We start from the raw sequence: 17,507 nt of genomic DNA on the forward strand, positions 1-17,507 counted from the left end.
ATACTGCATTTCAGTGACTGCTTTAAAGTTCTGATTTTGAAGTCTATATCTCTTTGCCTCTCAAACGCAGTATTTATTTGCAAACTTATTACTTTGCACAAGACAGTAAAGCGGACCTCAGACGTGTGTCCTCTGGTCTCTTTCTCTGACCTTGAACACTCCGAAGGGACTTTGTCTGACAGAGTTTGCATCAATTAACAAATCTGCAAAAGGCTAACCGGCTTTGTACAGACAGAGGAGAGGGGCAGATTTTTGTGGTGATGACAAGAATCCATAAAGTGACACGTTAGTATTCAGAAACTAAACCATCTACTCATCCCCTCCAAAAAAAATGGCAAGGAAGACCAGTCGCAGAGACACTTATCCGTAGAGGATAATCTCTTATCCTTTGAAGAATGCCACAGTTCTTAACTGGCCTTACAATGGTCCCTGTGGTGTCGACGGACACAGAAAGTTCTGAGGATATTTGCAATGCAAATAAAAAGGATCTTGCAAGCCAATGTTTACACACATTCATACACTTTCTCATTAAAAGTCCAATCTACGGGGAACGGACAGCTCTAAGGGCTTTATTTACGAGACAAAGAGCATTGTCTGTCTAAACCTCAAAGGTACAAACCTTCAGCTCTGATAGTTATTACCATTTTTTTCTCCAATCACCCACAGGGTGCAGGTGCTTTGGAAAAAAGGGCACAAACGTCTTGATTTTTTTTTAAATGTTGTTGCAAACAGATTTAGATGGGAGTAATTATCTCTTCTGTTTGGCTCTATCAGATGTAAAGCATAGTTGGTAGAGAAGAAGAGACTTAAATCAAATATTCATAGCTTGGTCTAAAAATAGTGGGAAATAATTTTTTTTTTTAGATTTTTGTGTAATTTTTTTGTTATGAAAAATGTTTAATGTATGCTTGAACATTTCTCATTGTCAAATTGTATTTCACTTTATTTGTGTATCACTGTTTTCTTTTACACTTTATTACATTTTAACCTTCACAGGGGGAGCTCGGAGAGCCAGGACAGAAAGGAGGTAAAGGTGACAAAGGAGAACATGTAAGTAATTTTAGAAAAAAATCTGTGTTTATTCTTCATTTTACATTCTTCTCTTTTTTACAGTTAATTTTGTTTTTCTTCATTAAAACATTGTTTTCGTATGGTGAACAATAATATTTGTTATTTTGGTGTGTTCCCGTCAGGGTCCGCCTGGTCCTACTGGCCCTCAAGGACCTATTGGAGCACCGGGTCCTGCTGTAAGACACCTTTGTTATTCCACCCTCCAGATGGTTCAGTTTTCCTGACTCTTACATCACCTGATTATTATCTGTTGCTTTGTACAGGGTGCAGATGGTGAGCCGGGTCCCAGAGGTCAGCAGGGTATGTTTGGCCAGAAGGGAGATGAAGGGTCAAGAGGCTTCCCGGGACCTCCAGGCCCAGTTGGGCTGCAGGTGCGGAGTACAATGACTAACAGCAACTGTGACACTGGTCAAATCTATTCATTAGTCAACATTAGAGCAGTATAATTAAATCCTCTGCTAACTTTTCAGGGCTTGCCTGGTCCACCTGGTGAGAAAGGTGAAACCGGAGACGTCGGCCAAATGGTAAGAGCTTAATTCATCCACACTCTGACCATTGATTCTATTACATTAAAAGCAGTATGCAGATTATATGCATTTTAAATGAAACCACTTCTACTCAAAGGGTCCACCTGGCCCCCCTGGTCCTCGAGGTCCCTCAGGACCCCCAGGAGCAGACGGACCTCAGGGACCCCCTGGTGGTGTTGGAAACCCTGGCGCTGTGGGAGAAAAGGTAACCACCTCATCTGTTTCTTGGCAGATATCAATGGCCACCAAAACACTTTGAGCATATAATTATAGAGATGTGGGGATTTTATTGTCTTGTGGAACATACAGATGCACTGCAAATCTAAACAACAGGCTGTTATCCCTAACAGTGTTGCTGATTAAGTAATCATCGGCTTCATTTTGCAATTCTAAGATGATGAATGCATTATTAAAGGCGGCTACAGCTCTTATTTGATGCTGCTGTTTAATTATAAACTGGCCTGCTTTGGCAGGTGTTGGAATGCAGTGCAAAGTGCTCTCTCATCACTTTCTGTGTGTAGCAGTGGCCTGATGTGTTTTATCTGGTTCAGTCAATACAGTCACCTTTTTGCTCCTTTATAATCTCCCCGAAGATAGCCTGTCCTCCCCCTGCGCTAACACATTCCACGCTCTTCGAGCTAATTGCAGTTCAGCTGATCTGGCATTTTATTCGCCAGCCTTGGAAGTTGGCAAGCAACAGAGCTCAGGATTTTTCTGTAACCACATCCCTCATGTATCTGTGATGAGCAGCTGTCTTACATGCTCTTGGTTTCACTGTTCTCAGCAGATTTTACCGACAGCCCTTTGGTGGATATAAGCAGGTTGTCAGAAGGTTGGAGTTAAGGCCGCTGCACTTTGAGACGCAACACTGCGTGAAAACCAGCGTGGGTAGCTAAAACATGAGGATCAGTCATGCTTTTGAAAAAGCCATCCCAGCTGCTTAGTGTGTATTTCCTCGACTACAACAAAAAAAATGTTTTGGAAGACAGCCCAACACTAATTGAGTCTCCATTGATGTTGAACATTCATAGTTGGTTGTGCTTCATAGGATGTGGATATGTTTGTCATAACACATCACAGCACAGTTTTCTCTGGCTCCGTATAGCTATGCTACAGAGCTGTCCATGCCTTCCAAACATGACATGGACTAATATGTTTCTGCGAAACAGGCGTGGCAGACTGCATCTGCTGTAAACCCCCAGCAGGGAGGACAGTAGGCTTATGTGACAGTGAGTAACGATAGTGTCTTGTGTATAGGTGAGTCAACAGGGCAACTATTTGATAAGGAAAGAGGAAGTGGACAAGATATATGAGCAGGGTCTAGTGAGAACAGTGAGGTCAGCGCACTCTTTGCTTTAGCCACCCAATCTGCCTGTGCTTGATGGATTGAAATCTCTTGTGTCATCTCTTTCTTTTCCCATTTGGGTGACAAGGGCACTGGGACACTCAGGGCTGCTGCGAATTATGGGATTTTTTGAACCACGCTGGATCAACAAATTCTCTTATACTGATCATGTGTGTGTCTCTCCTACCCACTCATACCCCTCCCTAACCTTCTCTCTTAGGGAGATGCTGGAGAAACAGGAGAGCCAGGACTTCAGGGAGAACTTGGCCCACCGGTGAGTAATCTGTTTCTCTTTAATTTTACTTGAGAAGAACTAACAGTACCAAAAATCATTTCAAAGCAGGAGAGGAATTAATCCTTGTTCAAAAGTTCAACTATTAATGCGTTTATCTACAGTGGCCACAAGGACAGAATAGCCTATTTATTTTTCTATGAAGCTCCCTCTGCCACTAATCTCTTGTTTTCTATTCTGCAAATTATTACAGGGTCCAAGAGGAGAGCGTGGAGAAAAGGGCGAAGGTGGTCCTGCTGGTGCTGGTGGACCTCCTGGCCCTAAAGGTCCTCCTGGAGATGATGGTCCCAAAGGCAGTCCAGTAAGTTATATTCCTCCTTTACCTCCAGCAAATGCATTTATAGCGCAAATCAGTGCACAGAGTATAACAGTAGTGATGAAACAATGATTGTTTTATGTCCATGAAAAAAGTAAAGCAGTTATTTATTTAATTCCAGGGTCCAAGTGGTTTCCCTGGTGATCCAGGCCCACCCGGAGAGACTGGTCCGGCTGTAAGTTTCATACAAGTTATGATCTGATCTGAGAATAAAGTGTTTTTTAAACAAATATTTGTGACTGAGGTTCTGTTCCATTGCAATGCAGGGTTTGGATGGTCCACCTGGTGACAAGGGAGACGATGGAGAGGCTGGTCAGGCTGTGAGTGTTTGTGTTACTTTTCCACGTTGCTGTGTAACTGCTGAAAAACCTAAATTTTAAATGGATATATTTTCATTTTAAACCAGGGTTCACCTGGACCCACTGGAGAGTCTGGTCCCTCTGGACCACCAGGAAAGAGAGTAAGTACTTTTCTTAGCTTGTTTCCGTTTTGCCCTTCCAACAGTCTGTTTGTGTCAAAATGCTAAAATGTTCTGCCTTTGTATTCCACAATATCATTGATTATCAACTATTCATGAATAGGGGCCTATTGGAGTAGCAGGACCAGAGGGAAGGCAAGGAGAGAAGGGAGCCAAGGTAACTCAGCCAACACACAATAAACATTTTCCATTGTTTCGCATATACACATATTATTAAAATAACCAACAAATGGGTAGGACTCAAAGGGTTTGCATGAATTCTGTTTCTGTGTGAAAGGGAGAGTCTGGCTTGGAGGGTCCTCCAGGAAAGACAGGCCCTGTTGGCCCTCAAGGATCTCCTGGCAAGCCTGGTTCTGAGGGACTCAGGGGTATCCCTGGCGCGGTTGTAAGTAGTGTGTTTGTCACCGACACCTCAGTTCATCACAGTTGAAGGCTAAATGTAAATGATCCATACTGTTTAGGTACCAGCTGGTCTTGAAAACACTGGATAAATGTTTTTTCTTTTCAGGGAGAGCAAGGACTTCCTGGTTCTCCAGGCCCAGATGGACCCCCTGGACCTATGGTGAGTAGAAGGGGCTTCTTGCCTTTGATGTGAGGAATCTTTTGTTATGTTTGATTTGATCTGAATGTTATGCCTCTCACAGGGCCCTCCTGGTTTGCCTGGTTTAAAAGGAGACTCTGGTGTTAAAGGAGAAAAAGTGAGTAACTCCAGCATGCACCAAAGAGAACTGAAGAGAGAACATTAAAGGAATATTAAAACTAATGAACTTGCTTACTGATTGAGATTTATTTGTCTCTGGCTGGCAAATCGGTTCCTTAATGATTGGAGGGTGTATCTGTCTGATATATGAATGTTTGTTTTGGTTCATTATCATTATTGTATTGTATTGTATTATTGTATTGATAGGATGATCATATGTGGTTCTCTACCCTCAGGGCCATCCGGGTCTTATTGGTCTTATTGGGCCCCCAGGTGAACAGGGAGAAAAGGGGGACAGAGGTCTTCCAGGCCCTCCAGGGTCACACGGCTCCAAAGGAGACAATGTAAGCAATGAAAAAAAGACATAATTTGATTATTTTAATAAGTAGTTGCTGCTGTAAATATCTCTTATACTTATCGATAAGGATCCTTCAGGGATAAACAATGATTTTTCTTTTGTCAATAACAATGGGTTTGTACTTTCTTCTTTCTCCATCAGGGTATTGCTGGTCCTACAGGTCCACTTGGTCCCGTGGGCCCTCCTGGATTACCTGTAAGTCTTTGTTCTTTATGTGTTGCACTACAGCCAGTGCGTAATATCTGAGCCAGTATTGGTTACTTGATCATATTTGTGTCCATAGGGTCCTCCCGGTCCCAAAGGAGCCAAAGGATCATCTGTAAGTGATTTTCTGAAAGCTGCATTACATAATAAACAAACAAAAAAAAGGATCATGACACCCATTAACTTGTCAAGATGAAGCATGGGTATTATTTGTCCTGCTCAGGGTCAAACTGGACCAAAGGGAGAGACTGGTACACCTGGACCTCCTGGCCCTCCTGTGAGTAAATGCCCCAGTGTTAATTATCATCATCCCCTTGCTTTAAGGACATTTTCATAATCCTGAACCCTATCTATTTAATACATCACCTTTCATCTATCCAAAACAGGGTCCACCTGGTGATGTCATCCACCCACTCCCCATTCATGCTCCCATGAAGGGCAGAACGCGTAGGAATATTGATGCCAGCCAGCTGGTGGATGATGCAGCTGTGGATGCCAACTATAAGGACTATGATGATGGCATGGAGGAAATCTTTGGCTCACTCAACTCACTTAAACTGGAGATCGAGCAGATGAAGCACCCACTGGGCACTCAGGCCAACCCTGCTCGTACCTGCAAGGACCTGCAGCTCTGCCACCCTGATTTCCCTGATGGTTTGTATCACATTTTGTCTAAAAGGCCCGTTACCTAATTTCTATCTCCTCCTTTTGAATTATTTATAATGCAGCAGCTAGCGAGAAATGTTTAATAAAAGATACATTCTGAATGGTACATTAGGCCATGTTTGGGCACCAGCCCACATCTCTGCCTGATATGGCAATGTGACATACATATAAATACATATATATACTATTTGCATACATATAATGCAAATAGTACATATAGCCAAATGTATTTTAAAACCAAAGTTAAGGGAATTGGGACTGTAAGGGTGATTACACAACCCTTAGTTATTTAATTAGTTATATCAGGTAAATGCTGATAACTAAATGAAAAAAGGAGAAAATATTTGTATCATTTTTGGTGATTCGTTGTGTTTCCATCCATAGATGAAAGTTTTCTAGACAAATTCAATTTACACATTAAAACAACAAATGTTTTTATGCTCAAACATGGTTGGAAATTTGATATTTTATATTTGATGACAGTCGATGACTGGAAGTTGAAAACTCTGAAAAAAGAGGCTGAGAAAAGTTAAGGCAGTAAATTGTGATAAATAGAAATCACATGACTTCTAGTAGAGAGTTGATAGTCGGGATATTTGTACGAATGTCTTAATTTCACCCGCTTTCCTTTGTTCCATTTTTTTGATAATGTTATTGAACCCTCATCATCTGCAGCTCCAGCTAGAGAATTAGCGCCACCTACCACTTATCTTGATGAACCTATTTATAAAGTAGTATAAGTAGTAGTAAAGTAGCATAATAGGGGTAATATTACAGTATAATATTGGACTGCAATGTCCATAAATGAGACTTTTATATTGCAACATTTAAAATTTACAGTATAGGTAAATTCCACCAAATCTTCCTCAGTTCCTGCTTTTTTTGTGACCATCTGCTTTTTTATTCATATTATTTCCTAAATCAAGAGTTTGGAATTTTAAATTGTCACTAGGACAAAACAAGCCATTTCATGGCACTGCCTTGGGCTTTAGATAATCCTCTCTGACATTTTATACACCAAAGGATTAATTGTTTTTGAGAAGATAATCAGCAGATTTATTTATGATGAAAATGATAATTATCTGCGGCCCTAGAGCCAACCATCAATCATGTCGATATGCCATCTTGAATATATCTGCGGCTTATCCATCATGGCTGAATTTGCAATTGCTAACAAATGGACTAGTTCATTAGTTAACTAAAGTACACTCACTTGTTGTCACTTGTTGCATCTTTGGTTGATGATGTTCATAGACAGCACGAATATTCTTCAAAGATCAGTCTTAATTGAACCAACTGGACTGGTGTGTTTGGTGGCATAAGATGATATGTTAATACTACATAACCACAATATCATGGGTTTTATTTCCTCAACCTCCCCTGTTGAAGATGAAATAGTAATGATAGTCTTAGTCATGTAATGACAATGATATATTCAGTCTGGGTCTAATTCTAACACCAAAGTTACTACAGAATACCAATTATTAAGAAAAATGTAAAAGTTTAAAACTCCCTTTTATAGGAGGTTGGTGACTTCTCCTTTTCAATACAGACAGAATACACATTCATTAATTTAGAAATAAAGACTTGATTTGCCTGTATGATACCCAAGCACATTCCATCCAATGTTAGACATTATTTTGACACAAGTAAGCACAGTAAAGCGCATCAAATTTGCCACTCTGTAACAGTGTCCTCTTTCTCTGTGTTTTTCTGCCTGTTTTTATCTCTGCAGGTGAATACTGGATTGATCCAAACCAGGGCTGCTCACGGGACTCCTTCAAGGTTTACTGCAACTTCACAGCAGGCGGAGAGAGCTGCATTTTCCCAGATAAGAAGTCAGAAGGGGTACGTCTGGCCTCATGCACACAAGCACAAGAAATTATGCACACAAGAGAGACGTTGGGTTGAGAAAACAATATGCAGACAGGTTAGGAGTAGAAAATATATATTTTTTTAATGTTGTCATCCTGACGATAAAAGAATGTATGCAGGATGCTCTGGATAAGTAAATTATTGCCTTTTCTACTCTTATATCAGAGTAACTGCTGTGCATAATGTATGAATAGCCTGAACATCTCAACATTTGCAACAGTGACTCTACTACATTAATCATGAAGCATTATAATTACCCTGTTCACAGTCACCTGGCGTGTTGTGTTTATTATTTTACGAGAATAGCTCAAATATAACAAATTTATTGTACAAGCAGACGCATTCACTCAAACCCATTCACACTCTCTTGTTTCATTGCTATTTTTAGACTGAATATCAAGAATTTTACTACATATGAAAGCTTTGGCGGGTGACAGGCACATTGAGAAGATTTTTTTTGGTTTATTATGCATGAGTGTGACGAAGAGAGGGAGAGTAGCAGGGTGTTGAAACACTGTCTCAACAACTCGAAGGCTGTGTAATAGCGCAGTGCTACAGCCACATTAATGATCCCGCTCACCAAGCCTCAGAGGAGCAGGGGTTTGCTTAAGCTCAGAATAATGAAGCTGACTTTTTATAGCACGCTGGTCATGGGCTGCTCTCATTTGTGTCATGGGTGCAAAGAATAGCCCATTCTGTCAGTTTTGGCTTTGAGACTGAAAAAAACACCCACATTTTTGAGATTGAAAGGGTTATTACAAGAGCACATTCTTACATTTTCCACATGCTGTATAGAAACTAGGGCTGCCACAAATGATTATTTTGATAGTTGACTAATCACCGATTATTTTTTTTTCGATTAGTCGACTAATCGGATCATATGTAAATTGAATGTAAAACATACAGCTTATCGCACCAGCATGCAGCTGCTCTTATATAACCATCATTAGCTTTCAGCTTGAAGTGTTTAAGGTATATGCTAACTAAAAATAAAGACAAATAAGATGATAGTTCATTAAACCTTTAATGAAATATATGTGCTGAGGCTAATGAATCAAATCATCATCGGTAATGTTTACGTTTACAGGTATCAATATGAGTAAGTAGTAAGTAAGCTCTCTGTTTACGTTAATGTTAGCAGCTAACTAGCAAGTTAACATACCGAGATGACGGTCCCTCTTCATCGTTGTCACAATCAGCTACAACGTGCTTCCTTTTCAGGTGCTCGTGCATTGCAGTTGTGCTGCCGTGGAAGACAAGTTCTGCCTTGCAGATATTGCATTGCACACTTTTCTTTTTTGTTTTCTTAAAATGATCCCACACTTTTGAGCTCCGTTGCCGGGTAGCTATGATACCAGAGCCCGTCTGATATGACTTCCAGTGACATCACGGCTGACCCCGATTACCACTACTGCACAATGTGTCAAGGACAGAAAGACAGACGCGGCAGTGGAAGGTGCCGCAGCAGTTTTAGAAAAAAACAAGTTTAAAAGAAAAAAAACGACGCGTCGACTATTACATTAGGCGTCAACGATTTTAATAGTCGATATAATCGTGACTGGTCGACTAATCGTGGCAGCCCTAATAGAAACTCATACACAAAACCAGACCTGCTGCTTTTGAATCTAGAAGTCAAAGCAAGGATATGTTTCCCACTCTCTTGTGGAAAAAAATTAAAGGTTACCTTCAAGGCAGCATGGGTTTAATGTATGCCATCTCCTAGCGATAAGTGATCTCTAGCCCACCCTTCATTAACGCATTAAGCTATTGATGACAGCTTCATATCAAACACTGCTCTCTAATTATAGAGACATTCATCATTGTCATAGCTGAGACCATTAGAGGTGTGTCCCTTTGGCGAAGTTTCCGCTTTTAATGGCATAACAAAGTTGGTGCACCCCGGCCTCACAGCACTAACACTGAGCAGCAGGGACAAAGGAACAGTATAAGAGCTCTTTGCAGGCATCATTTCTTAATTAATCACTGTGTACTCGTGAATTTTTCAGTAGCAATTAGCTTCCAACTACAGGTTTGTACTGTACAAAATGGTACAGCTGCTTACAGAAGTCTTCTGCCCAGGTCAAGTAGATCTGCTTGATCTCACTGAATACTGTTTCAGGTGTGGAGGATTCCTCAGAGGACAAGAGGGGAGGAAAGAAAAAAGCTGAGAGGGGGTGTGGGAATTATGTCAAATCTCTTTCCTTCCTTTAACCCTTCTTTTTTTCCCTTCCTCCTCTGCCTTTTTGTCAATCCATGCCCCCAGGCTAGGCTCACATCCTGGGTAAAGGAGAGTCCCGGTTCCTGGTTCAGTGAATTCAAACGTGGTAAACTGGTAAGCCAGACTCCCGACTTTCCCAAGTCCCTTCCCTGAATGCTTCTCATATTTTACAGAGCAAAATGGCAAAATGGCCCAAAGACTCGCCAGGCACATGGTATAGTCACTACAAGAGAGGTTCCCTGGTAAGTGGCCCTGCCTGTGGTTCCAGAGTCCCGGGTGAGATCGGGACTCTGTGTGCCTGAGGCTTTGCATGCTTCTGGTTCTGCAGTTTGAAGTATGTATCAAGCTTGGCTATTTGCTTGTTGGTTGTTTTTGACGTGCATGATTCAGCACGAGTCGCTCTCACCTTCAGTCAGGCAACATGCAAGTGATGCTCTTTCAAGGAAATGGAGGAGAGGTTTGTGGACCATACAAACAATTATTTAAGGTAATTAAGAAATACATTGTGCATCTAATGGAGTTTAACAAACTCATCACTTTATTATTCACTCTGCCACACCTCTGCTGCATTAGGAGAGCATCTCATAAGGGTGACTGGGTGACTCGACACTCTCATGACTCGAAAAGCATCCCTGTATTTGTAGATTTAGTAGCACAAGATTTCAGAGTTTTCATCACTTAAAGTAAAAGTTTTTGTCTCAGCAGGCTATCGATTCCCTCACACAGACAAACAGATATCCTCTCAGCCGCACTGATATTCCCAGTGTGTCTGAGTAGTTCTGAGTCAAACAGGTCAGGCACTCAGTCACCACCCAGTAGCTTCTGGGTTCTCAGTCATTGTTGACTTGAAACTGCAATGATAAAGAGGTAATGTTTTTCCGGAGATGCTGGACTTGGTCCACACACTGTGACGAGCAAAGACAAAGGGATAAAGAGTGGCGGGGCAATTGAGATAAACATTGGGCTGCCCGGCCACATCTACAGCGCTGACACTCAAACACAAGTTATTAGACGAAGTCTTTAGGTCTTGTCATTGATTTGCCAGGTAAATCAATCACTGACACTAAGCTGTTGCTCAGACAGATGAAAATGAGGATCTGCTTTTTGTTAATGTCACCTTTGAGTGTCAGTACTGTGATTTTATATGCATGCGTGCACAAATGCTGGCTTATATGCAAGAACGAGTCAAGAAAGGATACCCAGACTCTCAGACGGTTTGCTGCTCTGGCTGCATGGCACGAATTCTGCATGTGCTCTACTCTCAGTAAGTCCTGTTTGTCTGAAAGGCGAAGCGACCATGTGGATCTAATGGATTCTTGATGGTTGGTATGCAGATTGTCATTAACGGACATTAAAATAAACTGAAACTGGTTCCAGATATATCTCATCAGTTAGGATTACGAAGTAGTATAATCAGCTTAATGGGATATAGCTCAGTTTTCTGTAATATGAGCGTGGAAATCCGAATTTTAGGTTAATTATAAGGCAATTAACATATCATTACTGCCACATATTGCCTATTTTAAGGATTATATTTTCATTATTTTACAATAATTAGCTCATATTGTTTTATATATTTTGTACAGTCACTCAATTAGGATTTAAATGAAGTTCTTAGTTCTGCTGTTTTGTACTTTGGAGTTTCCACATTAAGCCTTGAACATCATTATAGTTTTCAGGCATTAAGCCATGGATATATTCAGCATCAAACCTCCTCTTCAAGACATTTTACAAGCATTAAATATTTGTATGTTACTTCAGGAAAAGGCTGGTTTTATTCAGTTGTCAGAAAATTTCATTAAAGCCCAAAACCAACCGTGGATTGATGTACCAGTAAGTACTATGTTTGTAATCTCATATAGTTTTGTAAACACACATGTACCTTAAATTTTAAATAAACATAAGTACAGGTATACAAGTATAACTGTATATTACTTTGCCTTTTCATTTTATGTTTTAAATGTCCATTTGGGACATTTGAGGAGTAGTGGTCTTAGTTCTGTCACAATCTTGAAGCTTTAGATTGCCTGTTATACAAATAATCAAGATTGTGTTGTCTTATTCTGTTCATTTTTTGCCGCTGCTATTATAAGCTGAGTAATTATTTAATAATGCAAATACATCCTATAAAAGAAGGAAACATATACGCCAAAAAATTGGAAATTTTTTTACATAGTTGACATTATATACATATATTTGTATCTTTAAACCATGACTGCACACACAGGGTTTGACCTGAAGTTTCCAAGTTTAGAAAATTGTGTTGGATGGTGAATTTTCCAGGTAACATCTTAAATTAGGGACTATAGTGACTGTTAAAGCCAGATAATGCCCCGTGCAGTACTGCAGAGTTTGACGTTGCACCTAATCCAAGAAATTTAGCATCTCAAGATAAACAGTTGGTGGCACTAATTATTCATCAAGGTGCCACTACACAACAGCAAAAGACAGTAGCACAAGATGATGATGTCATTAAAAGAAGTAAAACCAGACAGTCAAACCAAAATGGTGGACAACATTAGAAATAGAGATACTGCATTTATGATTTATGAAGGTGAACAGAGATTATAATAATAATGCAAAATGATTTCTGTAAACTCAAATAATTGCAATCAATTATTTATGTATAAATCATGGCAGCATTGGTAGTGGATACAGTAACAGGCTACTTAAAGACAAACTTACACACTGTAGTTTTTGGGTCTTTTCGTAGGATTACCTGACAGCTGATGAATACCAGCCTGATGCTTAAGTGATTCGGTCAATATGCTCGGTCTCACATTACTACCAAATTAATTCATTCATTTTGTCAGCACTACTGCAGATCATGGTAACTCTTGATCCTTAGATGAAACCTGTTATCGAGGCTGCTGTCAATACTGAACATGTCCTGGAATTCCCAGTATAGCAATAGAACAATAATATAAATTAAAACTCATAAATTAAATCGGACTGACTCTCAAGTGATTTAAAAAAAAAAAAAAAAAAGCACCCACACAGTATAGACACGACAATGAGTCAGTAAATCGTGTCTGCAGGATATTCCTCCTCTCGTTGAGCTCATTTACTTCTTTCCCCTGTCCAACTGTTAAAGTTTTGATACTCAACTTGTATCGTGTCACATTTTGCAGCTTTCCTATGTGGACGCGGAGGCCAACCCCATCGGCGTGGTGCAGATGACTTTCTTGCGGTTGCTGAGTGCAGCTGCCCGGCAGAATATGACGTACAACTGCTACCAGTCAGTGGCCTGGCAAGACCAGGATCAGGACAACTACGACAAGGCCATCCGCTTCCTGGGATCCAACGATGAGGAGATGTCTTATGATAACAACCCCTACATCCGCCCCCTGGTCGATGGCTGTGCGGTAAGTTAATGAAATGTGTGTGTGAGTGAGTTTTGCGTTGATGTCTGGGCGGTGGGCAGAATTCCCATTAATGAACACTGTCATTATGTTTCTGTTGTCTTTGAAGTGGCTCAGTCAGCTAGATCTCTGCTAATGCTAGTGAAGTTTTCATGTCTTTCAATTTCTATTGTTTTTTCACACACCAATTATCCCTCCTGCTGTGTCTTTTCTCCTTGACAGATGAAAAAGGGGTATGAAAAGACAGTACTTGAGATCAACACACCAAAGGTGGAGCAGGTGCCTTTTGTGGACATCATGTTCAATGATTTTGGCGGTTCCACGCAGAAGTTCGGATTCGAAGTGGGGCCTGTCTGTTTCATCGGCTAAGACTTTTAACTGAGCAAATGGAGAAAAAAAAAAATCTTTTTTTTTTCAGAAAAAAAACAATTGAAAAACAAGAGGACAATTCTATTTGTAAAAAAAAGTCACTTTTCCATAAAGCAACAAGTATGAGTAAAATTCAATCATGTCAAGATTATGGTGAAATTTCATAGGAATAGAGGAAATAACCTTGAAACCTCAGTGTGCCTTCTCCATCACATGCAAGTTTTGAAACTGGATGTCAGATCCTTCCTTCTGTACAACACACTTGCACACACGACCTTGCCCCATGTCATCACTTTATTTCGACTTCTATTTTTTTGTCCCAAACAATGAAGGCGACCCTGAAAGCTGCAGCCATTGCAGTATTTGCCTTGGACTCCATCTGATTTGGTTCTTTTCTTTAGTTTTGATCTCTTGTTTCCCCTCATTTCTCTGCTTTCTGTCACTTGTCTTTTGTTGGTTTGTTTGCTCATTCACTATGGGAGCTTTGTTTGTGCATAATTGTCTCTCCATTCTCTTGTAATGGACCTTATATATATATATAAATATATATAAATATATAAAAATGATTTTTATGTTTGTAAGTACATTCTGTATATTTTCCCAGCTAATGTTTATTGCGTCTGGCTTCAAAACATGCATGTGACTTTATTAATTGTGAGGTAGAAGACCATGGAACATCTAAAATGTTGAAACATATCGAAAGTGAGGATATTCGACTTGTAAATTGAAAGACAAAAAAAACGTAATTGGGAAGTCCTGTCTTTGTGGAGCACACTTTGTTGTAATTTAAACACAGAATGGAAATAAAAAAAAGAAAACATGCTCTGTGATATGACGTGACGGTTGGTTTGCAAACAAAAGAAGAATACATTCCTCTTTTTGTGCCCTCTGAACCAAACACCCACCATGGTGGCAATATCATTAACTTAATAAACAGTTTCTGTATTTTTCCTGAAATACTCATCTATCTGACTATGCAGTGGGAGGGGATGTCACATTTTAATGAAAACAAAGAAATCAAAACCTAGGTGCTAATCTCTCTCTTCTGTGGTGCTATGTATTTTTCTAGTTTGTGTTGTTGGAATGAAAAAATATTTTTGGTGATATTACTGCATTCCCAGCTACCCCTTGACCCACTCCACCACCACATCTGACGCAGTTGGATCTTTACTGCATCCATTTTGGGGTTTTTTATGGTCAGCGGTAGTTTTGCATGGCATTTCTCTACATATCTACTGTCAGATCAGTGCAGCATGTCGGCCTATGCTTCCGCAGACCACACAGATAAGAAACGTGTCTGTCGCCTGTCTGAGTGTTGGAATAATGAAAGGAGAGGAAACTAAGATGGCGCATTTGGCTTTGCATATTGCTGCGTGACTCTGCGTTTTTTTGGCTCTTGCTGTCGGATCCTCTGTACCACATCATTCCGGCGGAGTTGCAAAGTGGACATCTTTTGACTAAGCCAAATTCAAGGTTTCGCTTGGTGTAGGAGACCCTGAACCCTTCCAAAGGTTTTCATGTATAGCTTTAAGAGGCTCGGAATCATGTTTGTATGGGAAACAACTTGAAAGTCACCAAATTAGCCAGATGGAAAAGTTTACTCATGCAGTGTAAAAATAATGCTTGTTGGTCTACTTCTTTTGCCCTTAATGTAATAATGCTCTTTGTTCGAACTATGCACTCTATATGCTTATGACCACTAGTATCCACCACAGAATTTTTACAGCTCTTCATACATAGGTTTTTTTTTTTTTTTCCTTTTTTATCTTCAAATATGTGACTTGAACCATTTCTGTTAAGATAACTCAATATGCCTGTAGATCTTTGGCTTCTTTTTTTCATCATGTTGCAGCACACCCAAATTTATCACTTTGTTCTAAATAAAACAGACAAGCAACTTTTTTTGTAAATTTCCACAACCAGCAGTGATGCTGCCTTTATTGTGTTTTATTTTGTAGATTTTCATTTGTATGTCTGTTTATTTGTTTTCACAGTCTTGTCAAACCTGTGTAAGGATAAGAGGATAGATTATATTGGTTTTTATGTCAATAAATTCAAGTTTACTGTGGCCATCCACTCTTGTATGTCTTTTGAAGCATTAAAACCTATCTGTATGCATGAAATTGTAAAGTTTTTTTCTCTTGTTATAAGTTTGTAGAGCCACATGATCTTCAGCCCACGCTGCACTCATCAGGATAATGCAACAGATGAAAAAACAGTCATGTTCACAATTGTGAAGTGGAGAGAAAATGATGAACTTGTAACTCTACCAAAGCCAATGTCCATTGTAGTATATTTATTGTATTATTTAAAATAAGAAAAATAAATGATAAATGATACCATAGTGTAAGTGTAAGAGGCCCCCTCTTTACATTCTAACAGGAAAACAAAATTTTAATTTTGCACATGCTATTTTACGTGATAAGTGGTGATATAATTCCTTTTAATGAAGCCTTTTGCTTGCAGACAATTAGTAAAGCAGTCCTGTTTTCCTTGTTTTTTCATTTTTGGGCTGTGTTTGTAAGAGTGAATTTTATGCTGTAAATGCTAAATTAATGGTTGGATGTATATTTAATATGTTAACACGGGGTTAACACTGCTATCAAGTGCCCTGCTATGTGTGTTAATAGTGTAAAACAATTCTAGTTCCACAGATACACCACAAGAGGGAAGATCTCAGGCCGCATCTTGTGATTTGACCTGCAATCCATCTGCTGACAATTCCCTGCTGATGCCTGCATCAAACACTGGCCTCATGGGTTTATATGTGGACCAACAATGTATGTACTTTAATCACTTCAAGCTAGTTTTTTCTACACTGCCTGCAGCTTATTATGATAAGAAGAAAAAATATGTACAGTATTATCCACTGTATGCATTTCCTGCGAGTTTTTCTCAGTGATCATTATAATAAAAGATGTGCTTTAATCCTGTTGTGCACCACTAATTTCAATAATCTGCTTTGATCAGACCTGTGCTGGGGAAGATGACTAGCAGCGCTTCAAGTGTCTCATTAGGAAAAAACCTTGCACAGTGAGCATTAAGCCCAGCACAGCAAAAGGATAAATTAATAAATAAAAGGTTGTCTGCATGATACCATTATCAATATTTAATGCAGGGTTTACAGGATGGATGTAGGACGATCACAGTGGATGAGGCAGCATCCTGGGTGAGTAAAGCAGAAACCAAAGCTAACTCCTCATCTAAGTACAGAACTACTTACAACAGCAATGGTGATAAGTGGGGCATCTAAGTGGGTTGGGGATAGAAGGAGGCACAGGTTGGGATATAGCTCCTTCCAATTATGGCGACAGGTGATATGTCGAAAAAAGTACAGCAACACTCAAGTGTTGCAAGAAACTTTACGGGGGAAGATTCAGGACTCACTGAGATTTAGGATGGGCACAAAGATGACTTTTGGGCATAATGGATGAGATGTAAAGTCGGACAACTCAGTGACAGATTTGTGAAAAAGTCCAATCCCTTGTTACCAAGAAAAAAAAATCCTTTTGTTTCAAAATTCATTAGACTCAATTCGAAAAACATACCTAAGAAATATCAGAAAAATGCACATTGGTGCTTATTCTGCAGGTGGAAAAAATCTGAGAAGTTTAGAGAGAAAAATGTCTCTGTTGTGGAGCTACAGGCAGAAAGTATGAACACCTACATATGGACAGTTTTCATTCGTCAAAGTAAAAAACAATCCTCTGACTCACTGTTTAACAC

The 17,507-nt window shown here is 39.7% G+C and overlaps 1 protein-coding gene across 3 annotated transcripts in view; it reads left to right on the forward strand.

Moving 5' to 3' along the window:
• Positions 1 to 16,709, forward strand: part of col5a1 (procollagen, type V, alpha 1) — a 76,496-nt gene extending 59,787 nt beyond the window's left edge. For 2 of the 3 annotated variants that reach the window (XM_075456115.1, XM_075456117.1), the window contains exons 44-66: positions 997 to 1,050; positions 1,194 to 1,247; positions 1,335 to 1,442; positions 1,542 to 1,595; positions 1,696 to 1,803; positions 3,164 to 3,217; positions 3,429 to 3,536; positions 3,673 to 3,726; positions 3,818 to 3,871; positions 3,958 to 4,011; positions 4,133 to 4,186; positions 4,307 to 4,414; positions 4,538 to 4,591; positions 4,674 to 4,727; positions 4,966 to 5,073; positions 5,229 to 5,282; positions 5,371 to 5,406; positions 5,515 to 5,568; positions 5,678 to 5,945; positions 7,693 to 7,805; positions 10,096 to 10,164; positions 13,182 to 13,415; positions 13,635 to 16,709. In XM_075456115.1, coding sequence (XP_075312230.1) covers positions 997 to 1,050; positions 1,194 to 1,247; positions 1,335 to 1,442; positions 1,542 to 1,595; positions 1,696 to 1,803; positions 3,164 to 3,217; positions 3,429 to 3,536; positions 3,673 to 3,726; positions 3,818 to 3,871; positions 3,958 to 4,011; positions 4,133 to 4,186; positions 4,307 to 4,414; positions 4,538 to 4,591; positions 4,674 to 4,727; positions 4,966 to 5,073; positions 5,229 to 5,282; positions 5,371 to 5,406; positions 5,515 to 5,568; positions 5,678 to 5,945; positions 7,693 to 7,805; positions 10,096 to 10,164; positions 13,182 to 13,415; positions 13,635 to 13,781 — 2,055 coding nt within the window. In that variant the 3' untranslated portion in view covers positions 13,782 to 16,709. Of the gene's footprint in view, positions 1 to 996; positions 1,051 to 1,193; positions 1,248 to 1,334; positions 1,443 to 1,541; positions 1,596 to 1,695; positions 1,804 to 3,163; positions 3,218 to 3,428; positions 3,537 to 3,672; positions 3,727 to 3,817; positions 3,872 to 3,957; positions 4,012 to 4,132; positions 4,187 to 4,306; positions 4,415 to 4,537; positions 4,592 to 4,673; positions 4,728 to 4,965; positions 5,074 to 5,228; positions 5,283 to 5,370; positions 5,407 to 5,514; positions 5,569 to 5,677; positions 5,946 to 7,692; positions 7,806 to 10,095; positions 10,165 to 10,223; positions 10,293 to 13,181; positions 13,416 to 13,634 lie in introns of all 3 variants that reach the window. The other variant, XM_075456116.1, reaches the window with a different exon arrangement.
• Positions 16,710 to 17,507: the final 798 nt, after the last annotated feature.

This window comes from Odontesthes bonariensis, chromosome 22 (genome assembly GCF_027942865.1).
Source record: "Odontesthes bonariensis isolate fOdoBon6 chromosome 22, fOdoBon6.hap1, whole genome shotgun sequence".
Lineage (NCBI taxonomy): Eukaryota > Metazoa > Chordata > Actinopteri > Atheriniformes > Atherinopsidae > Odontesthes > Odontesthes bonariensis.